Source organism: Scatophagus argus, chromosome 23 (assembly GCF_020382885.2).
Source record: "Scatophagus argus isolate fScaArg1 chromosome 23, fScaArg1.pri, whole genome shotgun sequence".
Classification (NCBI taxonomy): Eukaryota; Metazoa; Chordata; class Actinopteri; family Scatophagidae; genus Scatophagus; species Scatophagus argus.
The window spans coordinates 922,524-946,680 of NC_058515.1; the positions used below are offsets into that span (position 1 = coordinate 922,524).

General features: G+C 41.3%; 2 protein-coding genes across 2 annotated transcripts; both read right to left on the reverse strand.

The window, feature by feature from the left end:
• Positions 1 to 368: 368 nt before the first annotated feature.
• On the reverse strand, positions 369 to 5,015 carry LOC124055029 (transforming protein p54/c-ets-1-like). The gene is made up of 7 exons (XM_046381623.1): positions 4,847 to 5,015; positions 4,519 to 4,722; positions 3,412 to 3,606; positions 2,537 to 2,656; positions 1,733 to 1,966; positions 1,496 to 1,614; positions 369 to 732 (listed from the first exon to the last, which is right to left on the reverse strand). The coding sequence occupies exons 1-7, from the start codon at positions 5,013 to 5,015 to the stop codon at positions 517 to 519; spliced, it is 1,257 nt and encodes a 418-aa protein (XP_046237579.1). The 3' UTR covers positions 369 to 516.
• A 4,014-nt stretch (positions 5,016 to 9,029) lies between these two features.
• LOC124054164 (glycogen phosphorylase, muscle form-like) lies at positions 9,030 to 23,976 on the reverse strand. Its single transcript, XM_046379807.1, has 20 exons — positions 23,594 to 23,976; positions 21,881 to 21,982; positions 20,892 to 20,970; positions 20,677 to 20,780; positions 19,819 to 19,950; positions 19,500 to 19,611; positions 19,314 to 19,396; positions 18,326 to 18,469; positions 17,887 to 17,979; positions 16,606 to 16,752; positions 15,514 to 15,677; positions 15,197 to 15,311; positions 14,619 to 14,720; positions 14,385 to 14,532; positions 14,225 to 14,283; positions 12,873 to 13,014; positions 12,368 to 12,575; positions 11,239 to 11,373; positions 11,013 to 11,079; positions 9,030 to 10,227 (listed from the first exon to the last, which is right to left on the reverse strand). The coding sequence occupies exons 1-20, from the start codon at positions 23,834 to 23,836 to the stop codon at positions 10,078 to 10,080; spliced, it is 2,529 nt and encodes an 842-aa protein (XP_046235763.1). The 5' UTR covers positions 23,837 to 23,976; the 3' UTR covers positions 9,030 to 10,077.
• Between the last annotated feature and the right edge of the window lie 181 nt (positions 23,977 to 24,157).

Sequence of the window (24,157 nt, forward strand, 5' to 3'; positions counted from 1 at the left end):
GAATCTGTGGCAAGATCTGAAAACTGCTTTTCACAAACGTTCTCCATCTGACCTGATTGAGCTTGAGCTGTTTTGCAAAGAAGAATGGGCAAAAATTTCAGTCTGTAGATGTGCAAAGCTGGCAGAGACATACCCCAAAAGACTTGCAGCTGTAATTGCAGTGAAAGGCGGTTCCTGCAAAGTATTGACTCAGGGGGGCTGAATACTTTTGCATGCTGCACTTTTCGGTTTTTTATTTGTAAAAAAAATGTAGAAATGCCAAGCTTTGAAATATTATTTTCCTTCCACTTCACAAGTGTGTACTGCTTTGTATTGGTCTTTCACATAAAATGCCCATAAAATTTATTTTTGTTTGTGGTTGTAACATGCCAAAATATGGAAAAGTTCCAGGGGTATGAATACTTTAGCTGTATATACAATGTGTATCACCTTCTGAACAGCAGATGGTCAGTTCTCTTTCAGTTAAAAAAACTGAAGGATCTCTAAAAGTGTCTCTTTGCTCCTTGTTTGTTGAGGTCATTGTTGAGTCTTGTTACTGATGTCCAACATGGCGTGCAGCTCCCCAGGCTCATATCCCAGCAGGCCTTCCAGGTTGCAGACAAAGCGGTAGACATAGCGCTTGCCGGCTGTCTTGCGGATGATGTTCTTGTCGTAGTAGTATCTCAGACCACGACTGAGCTTCTCGTAGTTCATCTTGGGTTTGTTCTTCCTCCGACCCCACAGCAGGGCCACCTGGAGACAATGCTACATCTTAACTCCCAAGGTCTATAAAAATAGGCTTCACAGAGCCACAGATCTCATCTTGACTGAAAGAGAATTACAAACAATATTGCATGAACTGGAGCTATTTTTTGAACACTGTCAAGGGATAACGGTGATCACTGAACTGAGCTGCACAATTTTCTATTTCCATGAATTAATTTCATTTAATCATGGATTAAAAATGAATGTCATTTAACTATTTTATAATAATAATATTATTAATAATAACTATATTGTTTGTTTGTTTTATCACAGCTTGTTTCATTTAATCATATCATCATTCATGATATGATTTCATTTAATCTTGATAAATGATAATATTAAATTATCAGCTGCCCCTAATGCATTGGAAAGAACAGTTGCGGTAAAAGCAGTATTAATGGCATTTGTAGCGTCCAGGATGCAGTGAAAAGTTTGTGAATATCATATTAGTCGACATGATATCTCAGACTGACAGTAAAAACTGTGCTTTTTTTAAAGGTTACTACTGATTTGTTCTTGTTAGCTTGCAGTACATAAACCTGTCAAGCTCACCACGAGGACAAGACTTTTGAGATGCTGTTGTACCTCTGGCGGGAAAGTCCATGAATACTGCCGCAAGACTGTTTCTTAATTTTAGGAGATTATATGCTAATTATACACTTCTAAACGTAATTATGATGATTGAATTCCACTCCTGCCACATATGTGTGCAGGGCTTAGGGGGATCCGCCGTGTTTCATGCATTATGTACCTCATCAGGGTCCGTCAGCTTGAACTCCCACCCATCTCCTGTCCAGCTTATACATGACTGACAGCTGCGGTCTGTGAGAAGCTCCAGCAGAAACTGCCACAGTTGAATGGGACCACTTCCTATTGAAATATTGTGGAAAGAAATAAAATACTTTTAACACCCACATACAAATCTTTATGAGATATGAAAGATTTATGAAACACTATCTAGTACTAGTTTTCTTCAAAGACAACTCACCGGTGTAACCAGCAAGGATAGCTGCTGGTATCACGGCTCTGCCCAGATCGGTTTTGTTGCCCACATATTCTTTAAAGCTCCTGTGTGGCTGTGGTAAAGTGAAGACATCTTCAGAGACAGTCTCCTCCGTCACTGTCTCTATATCCTGAAGGGGAGCAGTCCACAACATAGAGCCCATGATGTCAGAGTCGTCACTGTGAGCAATTTCCACTTCAGAGACTGTCTCTACAAACACAAAATGATGAATAAATGAATAAATAAATTAACTACATTGGATGCATTGGATAAACGCAGCTTGTTGTAGTTTTCTTTTAGAATCAACTAAGAATCAACTTTTTTTTATTGGCAGTATATATATATTTTTACATACACACATACTGAATTTTACTACTGCATTTATCCCATCCTTAGTTGAACACACAAATGCAACACCCAGCAAATTACATGCAGTGAAACACACACAGGAGCAGTGGGCAGCATCAAGCACCCGGGAGCCGGCTAATGAAGGGGGGGAGCATTTAATTGCATTAATCACTCCACCACACCCAAATTTTTCTTTATTTTCCAATCAGCACGCTTATATTATTTATTCTATATTCAGTATTTATCTGCAATGTTTTAAGTTTAAATAAAGTGGTAAAACTTACTAGTGTTACTTATGTGTTAGGAAAAAGTTGCTTATTTGCACATCCAGCAAACACAGGGCAACATTAGCACTAATTTAGTGTGTTTGTGTCCACCTGCAGTAAGTCCAGTATTCATTGACCATTTGCTTTCCACCTACAGGTACTCCTCAACAAATACCTGGCTCTTTAGCTGCCAAATGCTCCACTATGTCCATCAGCCGGTTGCTAACACTGACTGTCTTTTGTTTGTTGCTGAACAGGTACTGTACTACCTGCTGCTGTGAATGGCATCGTTCATCTGTGAGATAGGAATTTGTGGGCTACAAAACCTTTTCAATTCAATTCAATTTTATTTAAAGCGCCAATTCATAACATAATTATCTCAAGACACTTTACAGGTGTGTAAACAACAGCAACAACAACAACAAAAAAAAACAACCTAAGAGAAGAGAATCAGAGAGAAACAGGTCCCAGGACAAAACCTCACACTGAGTAAGCATTTGGCGACAGTGGCGAGGAAAAACTTCCTTTTAACAGGCAGAAACCTCAAACAGAACCAGACTCAGTGGAGACGGCCTTCTGCTGTGGCCGCCTAAGCAATGAGCTGAAACAGGCTGCACAATATGGGAGCTCTCTGTAGCTTTGTCACTACTCGGAACTTACTTCACATTACACAGTCATTAGTTGCTAAATAGTCATAAATTTAGGATGTTTTCTAGGCACAGTTTCTTTGGTAGGAAGTGGGGCCAGAAATCTTAGACAATATCTTAAAACCTATGGGAATAAAACCATATAATGTCTGTTAAAAGAACACTTTAAGAACCACCGTCTCATCTGTAAGCATGACTGAGACCAGTAACAGGTCCGAGACAAAAGTGTCATTTGGATTTAGAAAGCAATTGCATTTTATCATCATCTTAGTAAAATATAATTTGACGCTAAGTAAAATGGAATTGTTGCTGCATTAAATGACTAAACACTGAACTGATTCACTGTCATCTAATTTACACCATATAAAGCATATGTTAATGTATAAATGTCTGAAGTTTTCACCTTGGTTCCCTCGGGTCTCCTGCAGAGCAGCGGTGTTCATGTCCCTGCAGGGATCTGCTCTTTTCACCTGATAGTAGTCTTGATCTTGTACATTTACAGGTTCCAGAGGGTGAAGGTCTGTCCTCTCGGTGGGATGATACTGAACATGATAACCATGTCTGTCTGAATGCTCCTGAATGTAGTCTGAGTAATTTTCTGAGAAGACATAGACAAGAGAAAGAAAGAAAGAAAGAAAGAAAGTGACATATTTTGTCATTGGAGGGAACTCACTCCAATGAAATTCGTGCTCTGCATTTAACCCACCCAAGTGACGTGCACACACACAACAAACCCGGGGCAGTGGGCGACCGCGTGCAGCGCCCGGGGAGCAGTGGGGGTTAGGTACCTTGCTCAAGGGTACCTCAGCCATGGACACCGGTACGGGGAATCGAACCAGCAACCCACCGGTTACGGGTCCGATACCCTAACCGCTGATCCACGACTGAATCATAAACCTATTCAGAATAATGTCATAACAAGTAGTAAGGATATGTAATAGTAGTAATTACAGTAATGACAAGAGCCAAAGGTTGGAGAAGACATGTTAATTAATAGGACATCTGATGATTTGAGCTGGCAGTAAGACAGTATTGTGTATGTGGACAATGAAAAATTGTAGTCATACTCATTCTACTGGCTTTATTGGCATTTTTAAACAAATGTTTACATTGCCAAAGCTTGTGTGAAAAGTGTGAAATAACAAAAACCAAGATTAAAAATTAAACAATACAAATAAGTGTATGCAAACATGTGCGTGTGTTAGTCCCTCATTGTCCCTCATGTGGACTATTACTGCGTATCAACATATGCCCTGTCTGTTTCGTCTTGCAGAATTTTTAATTTTCCGACTAATTACACAAGTATATTGTTACTTCATCTGAATTTGAATATTGCTGTTTTTTTCTATCATATATTACGTACTTTAAATTGTATATTTTTAAAGAAAACTATGGGACTCATTTAGACTTTGATGAGTGAAGAAATGTATTAAAGGCAGGGTAATACCTTAATGCATAAACATGTGTGTGAGTATGGAAGAATCCTTTTTTGGTTGAACAGTGCCTTTACCTCTCTTCATGTCCTCCAGATGCTCCCACAGGATCTCTGCTGCAGTGCAGTCGGACATCAGGCCCAGGAAAGCCTCTCTGTCCAGGCCACACAGCTCACCACCATGCAGGCCTCGCAGGTCTGAACCCAGGCAGTGGAGACCAAACTCAGCCTGGCACCAGTCCAGCCAGTAGTTCACTTCCCACTCAGACCACAAGGTAGGATCTGAAAAAAAAACAAAAAAAAAACGCAGATATGAACTAGGTATAGCTCTGAATGCACCTGTCAAATAAAAATGTTCTCTGCTGTGCTGAGGGGGGAAATGTTTTGCATATGGCTGAGGCTGTACCCCGTGGAATGTGATGGTTGATTCTCTCCTGGGCAAATCCAGCAAAACTGGCCTTCACGGCCTGGCTGAGGACCTCCTTACTGGTTGGGGTGAGAGGAGGAACCTCCAGGGTATCCAGCTCTGGGCCAACAATGAAACAAACAGACCCTTGGGTCAGAAATGTTTTCATTTTCACACCAACAACGTATTATAAAGCCTTCAAAAGCAGAATTTATAAAGTATTTTTTACTTAAGATTTAATCACAAACAAATGTCCTTACCTATATTGTAATTTCAATCCTTCTCTTTACATTTATAAGCATTATATGATTTTTTTTAACTCCTACTTGTAATTGAATGAAATATGTCTTCATATTTTGTGCTAACATGAAACATTCAGTATTTCTTTGTATGATCGCTTTGCAGCAGCAGTCACATTCCTTTTTATTATCTTAGACAAGCTGCTTATTATTATTCTTACTTATTGTTTTGCAACTCATCTCACAATTAACAAATGTTACACACAAAAAATGCTACAGCATTTTGCAAATTATATTAAAGTCCCATGAGGGCTCATTGGGTGTCATTGTGTTCATAACGCAGCATCACTATACAGTACAAACTCCAGGTGTTAAAAGGTTCATTATTACATACTGTGTTTATTTTATAGAGTAATTTACTGTGATGCATGAAAATCTCAGGCTGAAGTGATTCAAAGTCTCCATTCGCTCTGCTGTATCTAAATCTCAGCCAATACATTAACTCAGTGTGTTGAAATGATTGGAAGGTCATCCACATATGATGCCAGTCAGTGTCAACGTGCACAACAATCACACACATTTTTTTCAGGACATGCCACTCTACTTTATTATGTTAATTTATTATATTTCTAACCATTTATTTATCTACTCCTTCCCTCTCCTTGACAAGGGAACCAACTTGCAAAATGCAGCTGAAAGCTCTGGAGAAATCTGGTAAGTGGACCTTAAGTTCTTTGTCAAACTTCTATTTCCAAGGTAAAGATTGAAGCAAGCTCAACATGTCATGATGAGTTTCAAGCACATTTAAAGTCGTTTAAAGTTATCAATGGGCTGTTTTAAACTGCCTGTGGATGACTTTAATACAAACTATGTTTGCACCATTCATTATTGTTTAGACGGCAGATGCTTTGTGGAAAAAACCACTACTGATAAATGAATTAAGAAACACTTAAAATGCCATTATATCTGCTTACAGCTACATTATACTGTGTCATAAAGCAGTCATGAAATGTTTAAAATTTATATACTGCTGTAAAATACTGAATAGCATGATAAAGTAAGCTGTTTCCATAATGTCTACTAAACCATGCGTTATTTACTATACGATAACAGAATTGGAACAAACAAGGAATTTAACTGAATTCATCCTGATATTTACTTAAGAGTGATGAAGCACTGAACAGACGGAGGAATAGTTGTCCTACCATAAGTACTGCAGTCCATCCCACTGTATGATGAATTGGGAATCAGGTGGAAGAAACTGGAACCACAAAGGTGGGGAAATGGGGCTTTATGTGCTAGATGGCAGGGGAGGAGGAGGTGGTTTGTGATGGACAACCATCAATCATGTGGATGTGGGAGGGGCAGGAGCAACAGGTCTGAGACCATTATACTCTACATTTGTAGAATCATAACTTTAATTCACTGATGGTTACAGTAAAGAATTCTAGTTTGTGAATACTGGAGGAGCTCAGAACAAATTTTTGCTATATCAGCTATATCAAAAATGTTTGTCAGCTATGTAAATTACAATTTTAAAACAGGTCTCATAAGAGCAAAGGGACCACATTAAAGGGATAAATATATTCAAAAACAGACCACAATCACTGTAAGAGTCTACAGCCATTACAGGAGCTCTGCCAGGCTGTACTTGGATACATACAGTCGTGCTTTGAGCTTTTTAAGTTCCCACAAGCCACACAAACGCATCAGTGCTATAAAATTCTGGTTTCAAGACAGTCTGAGCCCACACACCTCTACTCTGTGGAGTCTGCTCTGTAGAGGTGTGTGTGGGTGTTTAACTGTGTTACCTTTTCTTTGGCTTTTAAAACATAACACCCTCACGGCTTATTTTCACCCATTCACTCTCGATTTGCTTGCTAGTTTTTGACAGTTTTTTGCAAATAAATTTGTAAACGTTTAGTTTACCTGTGTGTCCCCCAACCAAGCTGTAATGTGTGTGTGTGTGTGTGTGTGAGAGAGAGAGAGAGAGAGAGAGAGTGAGAGCAGGGGTTATAATGGGTGTAACTGTTACAGTAGCTGAACACAGCTGTTGATGGTTAGAACACCCCCAACTCTGTTTGGAATCTATGCTGCATTACAATAATCATTTATGAAGCAACACAGAATCTTTTCAACGCATGAAAATGAATTACACATTAACATATACAATGATAAGTAACTTATGATACTGCATGGACCATTATGGCACCCTGTGAGTCCTTATCGTGTGTTCACTAGTGTCATCATAAAGAGTTATGATGTGGTCTTCATACAAAGTGTTTCTAATATATGATATACATTTGATATTAGGTTGAGATGACAAGATTAACTGTTTATTTGCGTGTCAAACACCATATATCACCCTCTGCTGGCGGTCAGTGGAAAGTGGCTCAGGTGCATTTCCCTCCTTTAACCGGACAGTTCTGTGTTTGTTCACTGTTCTCAGGTTTCTGGAGCTCAGTATGTGCTTCAGGGGTACCTGTACCATTAGCCTGAACATCTTTGTCATCTCCCCTGGTGGGGAGAGTGACATTATGTGAAAGCTGATACAATAGGTTAACTTGGTATCCCCAACCACAGCACGGGTTTGAAAACAGATCCTATTGGACCACATCCCTCTAAAAAAACTGTATCTGAGTGTAGTGAATAAATGTTATTAGTTTGAGTTACTCATTAGCATATTTGGATGGTTGACACATGGTATTATTATTACTTATTCTCTCCTGTACACACCTCAATAATAGTAGTACATAGTAATCACTTATGTTACAGCACAGAATCTTTGAAATGCATTAAAATGAATTACACATAACAATGAAACAATAATAACTACAATAAAACATGCATTTATTATAGAGGCATCAATGAGTACTTCACTTAACACATACTATGATAACTCCTAATACTGTGTGGACCATGAGAGCGTACTGCAAGTCTTTACTACAGCCTATTGTTGAGGTGTGTGTATAGGTGAGTATAAGCAGTCCTAATGCATTATAAGCCCCATCATTCAACCTCTAGTTTATAACTAGTCTAGCATCCATTAGGCACGGGAATTTATAATTTCTAATAAGTCATAGCCACAATGATTAATGACTGTTGATATGGTGCACCAGAAAGCATTACGTGTTTATGAGTGTAGTCATAAAGCATTATGAATGCATTATAATACACTATGAATGCCTTTCCTTATGGCTACAGTATAGATGCATTTAATAAACTGCAAACAGTGTGCTTTTGTTTTAAGAGGTACTTAGCTCATAATATGAGCTGTACTTATCATAGCTGTAAATGTCATGTCAATGGAACCTCTGGCTGAAGCAGCCAGAATGCAGAAGCACATTAAAGGATTAAAAACAGAACAGGAGGACCACAAGTTGGCACTGCTGATGAGAGACAATATATGCATATGGCAATGACCTCTGGCAGCCGCAGTCAGTGAAAAGTAACTCAGCAGACTACAGATTTACCCTTTAACCTGTTTAATACATCAGTTTGTGTACAGTGGTCTTCCTCTGCTCCCAGGTGTACTGTCCTGGACTGCACCTGTCACTCAAAGATGACATCCATCTCAACAAATGCTTCGTTGGTCAGTAGTCTGACTTTCTGACTTTTAATTTGTAGTATTGATCAAGCTTCCATTCCACATAATGCAACTTTGCTTTTTCAGTATCTTTTTCTTTTATTTTATCTACTCTGTTTGTGAAGCTCTTTTTAAAAATGAGCAAGGTACCAAGGTCAAGCTGAAAAGAAATCCTAATGACATCACTGTGACATCATCAGGGTTATTTTCTCAGCCTACACTGAAGGGTACCAACAGGAGTTAGCTATATAGTCAATAGTTTGAAAACAGATCACACCTGGTTCTTATCCTGATGTTACATGGACAAATTTGTCTTTGTTTGTGACTGTAGATGTGCTAAAGTGAAATGAGACATCTGAGCTGTTGATGTACAGTTGTCATTTATTGACAAAAAAGAAAAGCCCTGACTGTCATGTTCAGTGTGGAGGACATCTTTCCTTCTGCAGTCTCTACAGACAGCACCACAGCAGTCAGACAGTTGTATGCAGTAGGTGAAGCAGGACAGGATGTTGTTACAGTACGTTAGTTGAGCTGATATCCACAGTGTCATGGACTCATCTATGTCACACACACACACACGCACAAACACACACAGCACCACAGAATACATACGTCTTCCAAAGATAAATTCAGTCACTTGGGTTTTAGGCAGAGAAGGCTTTGTTATTTTCTAACACAGGTCACTTTTAGGAACAGAGTACAACAGAATAAGACAGACACAAACATGCTGAGGAGGTAACAGGTACATCTACATCGCAGGACTCCCCTGAACATTAATGACACACATAAATGGACATATTCAGCAAACACCATAAAACATGGACAGAGCAGTTGGAGAGTCTTTTAATGTGAAATATTAATATGAATGCTAATCTGTTGTGAATATGGAGGCATAGCTTCCTTACAACACACAGTTGTGTGTCCCTTTTCTCTTCCACGGAAGACATGGGTTGGTTTGGAACCATAACAGTGCTAAGGTTTACTGGCATATTTATCTGGATTTTGGTAGCCATTTTGGCTCAGAAGTAAAAGGGGAATGTAGTTATTATTGTGGTTTGAAACCCTGCTGTGTGAAAACTGTAGCACACAAGTATTTCTTTAATGTTTTTATTTCAAGGTGAAATCTAGGCTGCTTCTTAGCTGCTGAAAGGCTGACTTGGAGATACAAGGTTTTCACCCAGCCGGTAACCATATGCATTGCTGGTGCACAAGGGGGAAGAAAGGGAAAGGACTAAGTCCAATTTAACACATGTTACTGAAAAACAAACTGAAAGTAACAGAGGTTGTATAGGGATCAGTAATGTAAAGAAACAATGCTACAGTACACAGTGAAAAAGCTACATGGTTTTTCTTCAGTGGCTGGACCACATGGTTAGCTACAGTGAGGTGGAGGATGCAGATGTGGATTAGCGAGGATCATCAGGAGCGGCAATCTTCTCCAAACTGGGCTCCATGCCCCAGATCTCCCTGGCATACTGGGAAATGGTGCGGTCACTGGAGAATTTACCACAGCCGGCGATGTTATGGATCACCTTCTTGGTCCACTCTTTAGGGTCCTGTTGATACACAGGGAGGGGGGAGATGGTCCCATTGGCAAATAAAATGAATATGAACTGTTTCCTGAGAGAAAATATATAGTGGTGGTACAGTCATATAGTACCCTACCATAAAGTACACTACCATAAAGTATATATAATACAGTATAGTACAGTACAATATAGCACAGCACAAAAGTGCAGTATAGCATAGTATACCATATACAGTATTATAATGCAGTGCAGGATTAGTAATATATAATTAGTAGAGTTTAAGTACAAGTATAGTTAAGTATAGTATAACATGGTATAGTACAGGAGAGTATAGTTACTTTATTCATTCATTAATATAAGTATGTGGATGACGTGCAGCTTAACCACACCATCACACTCTTCATTGTCACATGATCACAGGTTTTATGTACATTACTTATGTAGTATAACAAACTAGGTTATTCATGTGTTGGAACATCAATTGATCAATTGATTTTTCAATTACAGGAAGGACAGTGGGGGTAAATTATCTTGTAAAGCAGGCTGTGGTTCACCAACTAATTACGCTTAATAATGCATAATAACTTTCATACTGTAAAGTGCATGGATGGAAACATTCTAGTCTCAACTCAGATTTGATCAGATATGTATTTTTTGTATTTTGACTTTGCATGTCATAGTGGTAGATTATAGTACATGATAATACAGTATAGTCAGTCTACTATAGAGCAACCTATTCTATATATTACAGTACTTTATGTTATAGTAGGTGATTTTAACTGTTTTTCAAGTCCTCTTGCTGACATACTGACCTTATAGAGTGCGCTGACTTTGTCTTGACATTTGATGTAGTCTTCATAGTCCGCAAACACTTTGAACCTGCAGCCCAGACAAACAGTTCGAATGAATCAGACGAAGAGTTCGATTCAAGAGAACAAGTCTCATTTAGAATAGGTCATTTTACAGTGATGATGCTGCGTTTCTCTATGTGTCGGCATAGTCAAAGCACTGATTGCATCAGCATTATTGTGCTCTAACCTGTCGTGGTGCATCAGCATGCTGACGAGGTCTCTGAAGAGGTCGGGCTGGCTGGGGCTGAAGAAGCCTCCAGATATCTGGTCCACTGCCTGCTTCAGCTCAGGGATACGGTTGTAATAAGACAAAGCGTCATAGCTGAGGACAAAGACATTCATCCAAACATTACAGCAGGTTATGGTAGGTGACCATATTGGGGGGAGGGGGGTCTGCTTGCTGAACTGGCAAATGTACTTCGATTGCTAGCAAGCTAAACACACATCAGTGTGTTGCTACCAAAAAGGCATTGACAAGGAACTGGTTGCAAAGCGACCCCCACCCCCCTAAGGCCAAGACAGTGGTTGGACATTGTTGAGGAGATGTACGCCATGGGAAAAATTGACTTTTCGCTTGGGAGTTAGAAAAGGGAATTTTGAACAAAAATGGATTACATCCATTACATCCATCCATTTTCTATACCGCTTATCCGTCAAGGTCGCAGGGAAGCTGGAGCCTATCCCAGCTGACTACGGGCGAGAGGCGGGGTACACCCTGGACTGGTCGCCAGTCAATCTGACACACAAAGACAGACAACCACACACGCTCACACTCACACCTAGGGCCAATGTAGAGTTGCCAATTAACCTAATGTGCATGTTTTTGGTATTGTGGGAGGAAGCCGGAGTACCTGGAGAAAACCCACGCAGGCACAGCGAGAACATGCAAACTCCACATTTGAACCTGGAACCCTCTTGCTATGAGGCAACAGTGCTAATCTCTGCACCACCGTGCCGTGAAATGGATTACATTCAAGGCCAAATCCCAGCCATGGCGTTCTTAAAAGAAAATGTGAAATACCTCCCCCAGTATGTTACTGTTTCTATTTTGATTTTGTGTTGTCATTGTTGCTACTGTTTTTTTTTTGTAATTTGAAAATGGCAAAATAAAAAACTAAAAAAACTACACTGCCTCACAGTAAGACATGTTTCTTTTTAGAACAAAATACACACCGCCTCGAGTGTCCAACAACAGGCATAGAGTGTGGCCACAGTTTTGCTCAGCTTACACTGATTTGTTTGCAATAGCCACCTAATTCAGAAATCATTTCAGGGCCTGTTTAATGTTATTCCATCTACACTATTATGAGGCTCACCCCTTCTTGTCCAGAGCCTCCACATCTTCCACCCTCATGCCAAAGATAAAGAGGTTCTCCTCTCCAGCTTCCTCTGCCATTTCAACATTGGCTCCATCCATGGTGCCAATGGTGAGGGCTCCATTGAGCATGAACTTCATGTTCCCAGTACCAGAGGCCTCAGTGCCTGCAGTGGAGATCTGCTCTGACAGGTCAGATGCTGGGATGACTGCAGACAGGAGACATTTAAGCTCTTAATTTGTCTTTAAGTTAAAGTCAAAAAGTCTAAATACTAAAACACAGTCAAGACAATTACAATTTTGATAATTTTGGTATTCAGTGCTACAGACATTCTGGTATCAATCCTCTACTCAGCTTTGACACCTGACTATCAACAATAAGTGTTAAGTCACTAGGCAACGTTGACATGGCAAACCCAAGATGAAAGAAAGAAAGAGCACCTTTGAAATCTTAATCATAAATGACTAATTTCTCAATTAGATTATAAATCAACAGTATCCATTACCCTTCTCAGCCAGAGTAACCCGATAGTTCTCCAGGAAGATGACCTTTAGGCGATCTCCCACCACAGGGTCGTTATTGACAATGTCTCCAATTGATGTGATCAGCTTGATGATCATCTTGGCAGTGTGGTAACCTGGAGCCGCCTGGAAACACAGAAGATAACCATGCTGAGAAACACTAAATTAGAACCAAGCTTATCAAGGACAGCCCTTAGTTTATTTCACGTCATCAGGAGGAGGAGGAACTAGTAGCTATGTATTATTGTTGTTTAGCTTTTTAAGGAGGACAAACTCATCAGTCCAAACACAACTGACAGGTTGGAGGTTCCTCTGAGGACAAGCTCAAACTTGAGTCTGCGCTCAAATAACAGAATAATGTTACACTACAGAGGAGATGAACAGCAGCTCCGACCAGAAGACACAGCAGGTGGGGACAGGGAGGGGAAGAAAGAGAAGAGCTAGCAGAGCTTGCTTCTGCAGTGGAAAGAAAAACCAGTAAGATTTTGGTGAGTTTTATTTTGTTTCTGTCAAAACAACTGTGTTTAACAATGAATTAACAAGGCAAATTAGATCAGCAACTATAATTCATGTGTATGATTGTATTTTTCCTGCTTAGTTTCCTGCTTAATAAGTGCAAGAATATTTCCTTCCTTATTAGATTTTCTCCATCACTTACCACATGTCATAGAATTGAACCCTCTCGGAGTTGACAGATGTAAGACTCTTGAACCTCTGAACACATCCAACCTGACAAGCTGTCGAGGCACTCAGAAATATTAGCATGTGTGAAGTTAGTCTAGTCACTCTTGGGTTTGGAGCAGTAAACTGTACACACAACAGGATTAACCAGTGTTGGACAACCCACTATACACAGGTAATGTACAGTGGGTTAAACAGAGCTTTTACACTGAGAGCAATGAGACTGGGTTAGACATGTACTATATATTCAAAAGTGTCCAGACACACCTCTTATGTGGCTGCCTTTTAGGGGTTGGGCCCTTCCAGAGAAAGAAAATCTTAATGCTTCAGCATACCAAGACATTTTGGACAATGTTATGCTTCCAACGTGTTTGTTGAAGGCCCTTTTCTATTCCAGCATGACTGTGCCCCAGTGCACAAAGCAAAGCTCCATAAAGACATGGTTGGATGAGTTTGGTGTGGAAGAACTTGACTGACCCACACAGAGTCCTGACCTCAACCCCATCCAACACCTTTGGGATGAACTGGAATGGAGATTGTGAGCCAGGCCTTTTGGTCTAACATCAATGCCTGACCACCAGTGCCTGTCACTGTTCTGTTTCCAGTCCCCATAGAAAATCTAATGTATGACAGAAACACCTTCAGTGCCACTCACCTTTCCTCCAATCATGATGGTCCTGGGGGTCCATGACTTGTTGGGTTCCTTCTTGATTCCTGAATACAAGCAAGCAAGCAATAAAAGTAATAAAGTTTTACTTAACTCTGAATTCACGTGTATTTATTGAAAAGCTGAAGGTAAAAGAACCAACACCAACGGTTGTATAGGGTGATGATGTGCAGGCAGTTGAGCAGCTGTCTTTTGTACTCGTGGATCCTCTTCACCTGGACATCAAACATTGAGTTGGGGTTGATCTTCACCTTGTAGTGCTCTTCAAGATGGGCAGCAAACTTCATCTTGTTCTCCTAAAAGCAGAAATCATTTAGAGTACTGAGATGAGAAACACACATGAGACCATAATCACCTTTCTTCAGTCATTTTAAGCTCTCACTTGTTTGACTTTGGCAACATCCCGAATGAAGGCATCGTCATCCACAAAGTTCAGAAGCTGCTTCAGCTGGTCCAGGTCACGGATGTAATCCTCACCAATCCTCTAAATAACATGTTAACCAAATGAGAACCACATTATTTAACAGGCACGTACTGCATCATAAACTTACAAATGAATCTGTAGTGTAAATAAATCCATTAACTGCTCACAACAAGGTCTGTGGATTATCTTGAGCACAAGGGCCTCATTACTGTTGAGTTTTTCAAATGTTTCAAATGTATTTTTTGAATTGGCATCTAGTTCTATTACACTGAAGACAAAGCAGACAGCTGATATCTCCAAAACTCAACAGCTCTCACCAAAACAGTCTAGGTGTGTAAACAGCACTTCAAGTAAGAGGGAAATACGTATTTTTGATGTTGTGGTGAACTATCCCTTTAACACCAGCTGCACAGGTGGTGCAGGTGTGACTGTGTGGACTGTGTGAGTATGGTTCAGAGGGCTCAGAAAGCAACTGACAGTCAGCTCGTGCTGTTTATGCACCTGTCACCTGTGTGTATGAACAAGAACAAACACACCTCTGCGATCACTTCAGCCAGGCCGGGGTTGCACATGACCAGCCAGCGCCTGGGTGTGATGCCATTGGTCTTGTTTTGAAACTTCTGAGGGTCGACGTCGTAGAAATCTTTGAACCTGAGCAGAGGAGCACATAAAATCTGGGTGATGTTATGTCAGCATTCTTTAATCATTAGGATCATGAACATTAAGCTTGTAGCAGGTCTTCACTCACACATCGTGTCAAATGTAATTATGGCTATAGGTTTCTTTACAGTAATGTTATGCTAGCAAACACGGGTGAGAGACGAGATGATGAGGGTGAACTGGTTTTTCCTACACAGTGTTTTTGATGATTTCAGAGTGGATGCGGGCCACTCCATTCACAGCATGAGATCCCACAATGCACAGGTGAGCCATGTTGATTTTCTTGACATCCCCTTCCTCGATCAGGGACATTCGGCGCAGGCGGTCAACATCTTCAGGGTAAAGCTTGCCGATGCGCTGGACAGGCAAAGAACAGACATTTCTCAGTACATGTACAGAGCTGAGCTGTACTTAGAATTTATAGAAAGAAAGAAAACCATTTCTCGCTCTCTCTCTCTCAACCCAACCGGTCAAGGCAGATGGCTGCCCATCTTGAGCCGGGGTCTGCTCCAAGGTTTCTGCCTTCTAAAAGGCAGTTTTTCCTGGCCACTGTCACCAAGTGCTTGCTCAAGGTGGAATGTTGGGTTCTCTGTATTACAGTTTAATTAAAGAGTTTGGTCTAGACCTGCTCTAATTGGAAAGTGTCATGAGATAACTTTTGTTGTGAATTAGCACCATATAAATAAACTGAATTGAAAAAAGGCAATATTGCACATAGTTCAGTTCCTCTTAGAGCTCTGCCAAACTGTCATGAATAATTAATAACATCACACCAGGATGTGTGCAACAAAATGCATACTTTGCACTGCAGCTGAGAAGAGAGAAAACTCAACATTCAGATGAAACAAATTCGCCTTTCATTCTGATATTGGTCTCTACACATAAATGAAACTGTAGCCACGAAAATGATTCTGACACATAGGGTTTTGTTTTCTAAATATTAAGCATCATCATTAATATGTTTTCACTTGCCTGCTCTCCTAGTTATTAGAAATAACACATGCCAGAGATGCCTGTGAAATGACTTATGATAAACATACCTAATAAAACTGTTAAAACTGAATGCTGTCAGTCAAGTAGGATACAGCACAACATATCTGTGTGCTTCCTGCTAAATATGGCTTCTCTTTCAGAGTTTTGGATTTTCTGTGTGCCCATCAAAGTAAACTTTTTTGAATGGTAATGACAAATAACCAAAGCAATTTTACTTTCAATTCTTCTAAAAATCTGATCTGACATTGAATGCCTGAATTGCTCAGAATTCTAAGTTGAGGTTCCCTCGCACCTCCAGGTGCCTCCTGTTGATCTCGTAGATGATGTCCAGGTGACGAGGCAGCAGGTTTTTGAAGAGGTCGACAGGCCAGCGCTCCAGGGCTTCAGGCAGGACGGTGTGATTGGTGTAGGCACAGGTACGGACCACGATGTCCCAAGCCTGGACACATGATGGGTTAGAGATATCTGACAATATCACACAGACTCACATTTAAAAAGGAAAAAAACACTTATGTGACCCTGGAATTAAAGCAATTAAAATGCATATTTTTTGACAAATACAATAAATACTATTTAATCAATGGAGAAAATACAGAGTATAATGGAGCTATAGAACCCCGCTATTTTATATTACTAAGCTGATTTGTGAACATCCTGTCAGGGGATGTGGCTGCAGACTCATGTCATTCCTCCCTCTGTGGTCAACCTGCTGCTGTGTCACTATCACTGCAGGACTGAAGCATGCAAAGAGACAGCACTGCTGCATAAGTGACTGCGGGACAATTCAGCCGAACTGCAGCAGTTACATTTGTCACATGATGAGTCCAACAAAAGAGAGTGGAGTCACTGTTAGACAGTCTCTCCCCCAAGTGGAAGGAGTTGTGTACAGAATGAAAAGTTCAAACCCTGGCCATCTCACCTGAACACACCTTACTGTCCATAGCTGCTGCTGAGGCTGCTTTTGCACCTGAGCTGTTTGTGTCGGTTGAAACGCTGGTGCATTGACTCATTAGTTTGGTTCATTTGCATTAGTGTGAAAGGTGATAACTGAACAACTGGCCTGAGACAGAAAGGTGTGTCTTGGTGTGGACTGTGTGTGGTGTGAAAGTAAGCAGACCCAGCAAAACTACTAATGAATCTACTGATAATGAAATCTGTGGACGATTCTGTCCAGCGATCTTTGAATTAATCTGCATGGCCTAAGTCATGTGTATATTTTACTATTAAAGGACTTCTGCACTCTTTTTTCCTACTCTCTCTTTAGTGGTTTCCTGTGTTCAGTAAGTTTCTGAGTGTTAGTCTCACTACCAGGCTGTTCTGACAGCCAAAAAATGAGACTAGGCAACCAGCAATCTTTCTCCAGAACTGGTTTCTGTACCTTTTAATGGTGCAACCAACAAATTCTGCATCGTATGCCATTAGAGTATGTGACAGCAGTCAGCTGAGTTGATTTTCCCAAGCAGAATGACAATTTGCAAAAGTGTCCAATCGAGTTACCCGTCAGTCTTTTCAAGCTGTTTGTTTTAAGCATCCTGAGGCCTGTGTGTTACCGCACTGCTGGAACGCCGTGTACCTTCTCCCATGTGAGTTTCTCTATGTCCACTAGGATCCTCATCAGCTCAGGGATGGCAAGAGCAGGGTGGGTGTCATTCAGCTGGATGGCCACCTACAGACCACAGACAAAGGTCAACAAACAGCATAGTGTACGTTTCAAACATTCAGCAGAGCACAAACCTTTCTGCTTGAAAGAAAATTATACAAATGCAACGTGTGTTTGGCAATGACCACAAAAACTCCAGATGTTGGTACTTCCAGTTCACACAACTAAATACAGTAGACATAAAAAACTGTTACTGATCTAAAAGAGTGAAGTGATCGCCATCAGAACCTGTTGGCTGTAATTCAAACACATAAGGATAACAAAAAATAGTCGAACATCTGTGTGAGGTTGATACGCCATCATTTGCAACATATCATACCCTATCACAATTTGTATGATATGGATCTCTCACCTTGTCTGGAAGTGTAGAAAGGTCTAGTCGCACAAACTCTGTGGAGCCAAACTTGGAGGCTTTGAACCGACGGATGATGTCTTGAAGAGTAGCTGCAACCACAAAGTACTCCTGTTTCAGACGCAGCTCCTTCCCTTCAAAGAACTGCAGAACAAAGCCAAGACGCAGCGAGAAATCACTTTGGAGCCCCTAATACACATATGTACATATACAGTGTTTTGATACATTGTTAACATAAATTTCATTGATTATTGGATCTTTAAAAGAGTGGTCGGAGCCAAAGCACAGATCTGTAAAGAATGACAGCTGATGCGAACAGATGCTAAGCTAGGATCAGGGTAATACAAACAATAATACCCTTTTATAGTAACTATTTTGTAAAAAAAAAAAAAAGAAAAAGAAAAAGGTTTCTGCCTCTAGAGCATCACAGTGTTCCTGTACAATAGAAACACTGGCAGCCGTGGCCTAGAGGTTGGAGAAGCAGCTTGTGATCGGAAGGTTGCTGGTTCGATTCCCCCACCAAACAGGCAGGAGGCTAACGGGGGGTGATAATGTCCCCACCCCCCATTAGCGGGATGATGTGCCCTTGAGCAAGGCGCTTAACCCCCAATATATGCTCCCCGGGTGCTTGATGCAGCCCACTGCTCCTGTGTGTTTCACTGCATGTTGCATGTGTGTGTGTTTCAATCAGTGATGGGTTAAATGCAGAGAAGTAATTTTCCAGCTTGGGATTAATAAAGTAACTTTAAAAAATAAATAAATAAATAATAAGGCATTATAAGCATCAGTTCAGGTGCACTCACTATCAGTTTGACCTTCGAATTATGACATCATGTTCCCAAATCTCAGCGTTTTTAACATAGTAAGTACGATGTTACTATGAATGTGAATAAAGGTGGACCAGAACTATACAAACAAGAGCCAAGATTGGAATAATCTGCAGTGAACCTCCGAGTAAAAATGCACACAGAACAACAAATCCACTCACATTGTCGTTGGGGTAGAGAACCCTGGAGATGTTCTCAGCCAGGTTTCTGTCCAGCACAGCCTGAATGTAGCCACCGACATTAACTGTGGGAGAACAGCAGTTACTCACGTTCAGAATCTTCATCATTCTGTGAGTCCGCGTTCACTAGCATGATGAGCATTTAAGAGTACACATGACAATCCTCACAGTCTTTGAGGTTGAATTCACAGGGGGCCTTAGCTGACCACAGTCTCATGGTGTTGACAACGTTGTTCCTATAGCCGGGGACTGGGGTGTCATAGGGAAGAGCCAGAACCACCTGGAACAAAATGTATATTAAATATGCTGTTTATTATTCCTTTATTCTCTGTGTCATCTGTGAAATTAGACTGATGACAGCAATGCAGTCTCAGTGACACTGATCAGTCTGTTTTAACAAACAGCAAAATGTCCTGCATATTACTGGACTTACACTCTTTAATCAAAGGTCACTTCTGGTTTCATCTTCGTGTCTCTTCCCACTAACCTGCGTGTCGACCCACTTCACCCCGTCAGGTGTGTAGTCCACTTTTCCATAGAAGTGAACTGGGCGCATGTACTCAGGGCGAGCCTTCTCCCAGGGGTTACCGTAACGCAGCCAGTCGTCAGCTTCTTCCACCTGTGGAAACAAACCGTAGTGATGAGCTCTGCTGCTTATCACTGTGGAATTCATTTCTTGTCCCACAGAACCTACAGCACACAACTTGCTGTTATTTGAATATTAACCATACACTATTTGGGCACCAATACTGTCCACTGAAAGCAACATCCTTTTCGACACAATCCACAACTTCTGTTCTGATGCAAGGGAGAACACTTTCTCATAACACATGACTAAAACTCCAGCCTCATTTAAAATGAGTGAGTACATGAGTGCTTTTTCAATGGATTTCAAATATTAGTAAGTACTGTGTGGGCACTACGGTGCTGTTAAATGGCAGGTATTTTTTGATTCCAGCAGTGTTAATTTCGTTGGCGAATAATTTTCCAAATCCAAATTGGATTTCGTCTCTGGCAATCATTTTCGCCTCATGTTTCTTCAAGGAGGAAAATGTCAATAGACTTTGTCAGAGTTTTGACCTTATGCATTAGTTTTTATTTCGTTATCATCTCTGTTTCGTCTGGAAAAAAGATCGCTGACAAAAACTATGATGAAAATTGTTCCTCAACAAACACTGGATTCCAGAGAACTTAAAAATGTAAATAAAATTAAACGTTATAAATTTCTAATCCTTTTTGACATACACTACAAAGACAATATATTTAGTGCTTTACCTCATCAGCTTCACTGTTTTTTTTAAATATGTGTAAAACAGATTCAACCACAAAGAAGCAAACTACAGACCTGCCAACCATTAACAATTTTCTGATTGAAGATGCCGAACTCGTAGCGGATGCCGTATCCATAAGCAGCTAGACCCAGGGAGGCCATGGAGTCCAGGAAACAAGCTGAGGAAACAACAGGGAGGGGAGAGAGCGGGGCCTGGTTGAGACAAAGCTGTCCACAGCACTAAACATCACTGTCTGCCAGCAGTCAATCCAGAGGAAGCAGTAGCTCACCAGCCAGACGTCCCAGCCCACCGTTGCCAAGGCCAGCATCTTCCTCAATGTCCTGCAGCTCCTCCATGTCCAGACCCAGCTGAAGAACACATCATCACATTCTTACTGTGGAACACGTTTACAGTGATGTCTTGTGAGCAAAAGCATGAGTTTTTGATCCAGCAGCCGCTGCTGGTGCTCACAGCCATTAAAGGGAAACACCATCAAATTTGCCGATCAACTTTAATTGACACAGGGAGTTCCACTCAGCCAGTGAAAACAACAAGATAAAGTCTTCTGTGGCTCTGGAGGAGCTGTGGCAGTTCTGAGAAAATAACCCTGATGATGTCATCAGGGTTGTCTCAGCTTGGCCAGTTAACGTTGCTACACTGGTGTGGTTGCTATCTAGCTGTCAGAGGTTTAAATACAACACAAAATGCACCACAGACACAATTTTTTCCATGTAAAATATTAATTAAAGGTCCATCCAGTGCTTTTGAGATTCTTTAAAGATAACATAATATTGAAATACTCAATTGTGTGGATATTTTCTTACCCCCATGTATAAAAGTATAGTTACAATAGTAGTTACAATTTAGCCCCACCATTGTGATGAAGTGACTACACAAAAACCTTTGTCTACATTTCCCTATCACTGCCTGTCCATGCTTCTTTACAACTTACAGAAATAAAGTAAAATGGAAAGAAGTATTGTGGTCACAGTAAATATACTTGCAGTTAAATGTACCATCAGCCACATGGCTGAACTGGAGCAAATCCCTGCAGCCAAGTTCTAACAGCTGTTGGAAAACTGGCACCCGAAAAAGGCAGATATTTGGGTGTCAGTTCACTTTGTTAGGTGCCCAACTACTCTTGTTTGTTTAGCTTGCTATCATTTTGTACCCGTGTCTGTCAATGCCGAGCGTGTGAAGCAAACTTATGATCAAGGGCTACTGAAAAGGGACTGCTTTGAATAATGTCCATCCTTCCCTCATGATCCTTTCCTTCACCTGATATGTGGCTTCATCGCAGGCGTTCTCCAAGGCCAGATTAACCATGGTGTTCTGCAGAGTCCGGCCCATGTAAAACTCCAGGGAGAGGTAGTACACACGCTGCAGGAAGAGAAAAATAAACTGTAAATAGCAGCCAAAAGATGTACATCTCCATCCAAAAACATTTTGCAAAACCGGACAAATATTAGACCTACAAATATCACAATTGTCTAACTATAATTTGATGGATGAAAAAAGTATAATTCACAAAAAAGTAGAGCAAAACTGACCACAAATTCTCAGGAGGACACTGATAATTAAACATATGTGGTCCAACTGGTGTCACTAATGGCCCTGCAACATTATATCTGGGGGAAAACAACAGCTGCTGTCAGAGGCAACAACAGCAGGGCTATTGCTGGCAGCTCCTCCAACAATATCTCTTACACTTCATACGGAAGCTCACACTAACGCAGCAGATTGCCTCCTCACAGCTCTGTGAGAGTGGGAAAATTAACACAGACCCCCAAAATGAACATATGTACTGATGATGGCCCACCAAATTAAAGAGCTAGTGCTTTAAAATTTATGAGGGCATGTGGGATTTGTGTGTCCTCACTAACATGTCGGTAGCCTCGCTGACCTTGGTCCTGCCAGTGCTAATGGCAAGGGGGCGGGGACGTATGTCCCAAAGGACATTTTAAACTGGAGAAGGGAGTCAGGGCTGCTTTTTCGAAGGTTACATGGAATTCACATGAAGGACCGTCCATTTAACAGAAATACTGGTGTATACTGGTGAATACTGGTGAATACTGGTGTACTGCGTCGTTTTCAGTTAGCCCCATGTTTAGCCATTATTGCTATCTTTCAAGATTTTAGGATGTCCAGTGGGAATTAAAGTTATGTGAACCAAACCTGACTGCACAACCTGAAGTTGTAACCAAGAGCAGGAGAGGTTAAAAGCAAAAGCCTAAATAGTGAAGTTCAGGTCAGACGCTCACACTCCATGAGATCACAGACTGGAATTACATAATGCAGCAGACTAAGGGGCCAAGGGCTGCCTTATTTATTAGGCAAGATGACTTGTAAATTCTCAGCCTCCTGTTCCAGTAAGACAAGAAAAGTGATTGTCGACTATTTTGTAGATGGGAAGAAGTGACGTAAGATAATTATTAGGAAAAAGTATACACTGTAGCTCCATATGCCCTCTGTACCAGTGTGTGGCCATTTTGTGACGAAAGCTGAGTGGGGATGGGGATGGAGGGCGTTACGTAATACACGTCTCAACAACCAGTTGAGTGCAGGACAGTGCAGGATAGCAATATGTCCACCAACATTTTGTACTCGATCATCTGACGCAACGAGGCCGTGCATCGCCCTCAGTGGCGCACAGTACATCAGATCAAGTTTGCTGAGGCTGATGCAGATGCACGAGCAGCAGATTACGTAACGGACAGCTTTGATACGGAGAAAATGTCAGTGTGGACAGGACTCCCTCACGAGCAGCACACACTCAGAGGCCATTTCAATGCACAATACGCGTCAACACAAAGCAGCCGGAACATTTCTATAAAAGGATATGAAGAAGAAAGCAGCTGATGGCGCGCGCACACGAACACTCACGCGGGGCCATCAGTCGCGATACTGCAGTACAGAGAGCCGCGTCCCCTCCCACTGCCCCCCGGTCAGCTGTGTGTACTTGCAGGACTGCGGCATCAGTGTGCTGCTTACTTTCGGGTCTTTCTCATAGTAATGCTGCTGCGTCCGGATCCAGCGGCCCACCAGGTGGTCCCGGACTGTGTTGGCCAGGGCAAAGTAGTAGTCCCGTTTGGTAGCCACATTTCGGTCTTTCACCAGGGTGAAGTGAAGGTGCCGGTTGAAATTAGTTTTCAGGTCTGCAACGTTTTCAACTCCGGCCAGCCCTCGGACCGAGATCTGCTTCCTCTTGTCCTGGTCTGTCAGAGGCTTGGCCATGTTTCCTGATGGGTTCTGTTGAGTTTGTACAGAAAGTCAAGTTTAATTTCACTCAGCAGATTGCGCAGCCCTCTTCTGACTGTCCACAAAGCACAGACAGGGAGTGTGATGCGACGGTCCTGCCTTTTATATGTCACGTAGTCACTACCACCACAAACCGAAGAAAATATGCGTTTCCTGTCAACGCTTTCAAAATAAAACTCGAATTTGCATCGGTCAACGAGCCATAGACGATTTGCAAGTGCGTCACACGCACCATTGCAGCAAATTTCCCACCTTAAACAGGAACAAAGTAACAAGAATATATGCCCAAACTAGAGC

Excerpts from the sequence above, each read along its gene's own strand:
- LOC124055029 (XM_046381623.1), bottom strand. The coding sequence starts at position 5,015 with ATGAAAACATTTCTGACCCAAGGGTCTGTTTGTTTCATTGTTGGCCCA. Across the intron at positions 4,723-4,846 it reads CAACCATCACATTCCACGGG|ATCCTACCTTGTGGTCTGAG; the intron begins GTACAGCCTCAG and ends TTTTTTTTTCAG. Across the intron at positions 733-1,495 it reads AGCTGACGGACCCTGATGAG|GTGGCCCTGCTGTGGGGTCG; the intron begins GTACATAATGCA and ends CATTGTCTCCAG.
- LOC124054164 (XM_046379807.1), bottom strand. The coding sequence starts at position 23,836 with ATGGCCAAGCCTCTGACAGACCAGGACAAGAGGAAGCAGATCTCGGTC. Across the intron at positions 18,470-19,313 it reads TTCTCTACCCCAACGACAAT|TTCTTTGAAGGGAAGGAGCT; the intron begins GTGAGTGGATTT and ends TTTGTTCTGCAG. Across the intron at positions 15,312-15,513 it reads GAAATCATCAAAAACACTGT|GTTCAAAGATTTCTACGACG; the intron begins GTAGGAAAAACC and ends TCCTCTGCTCAG.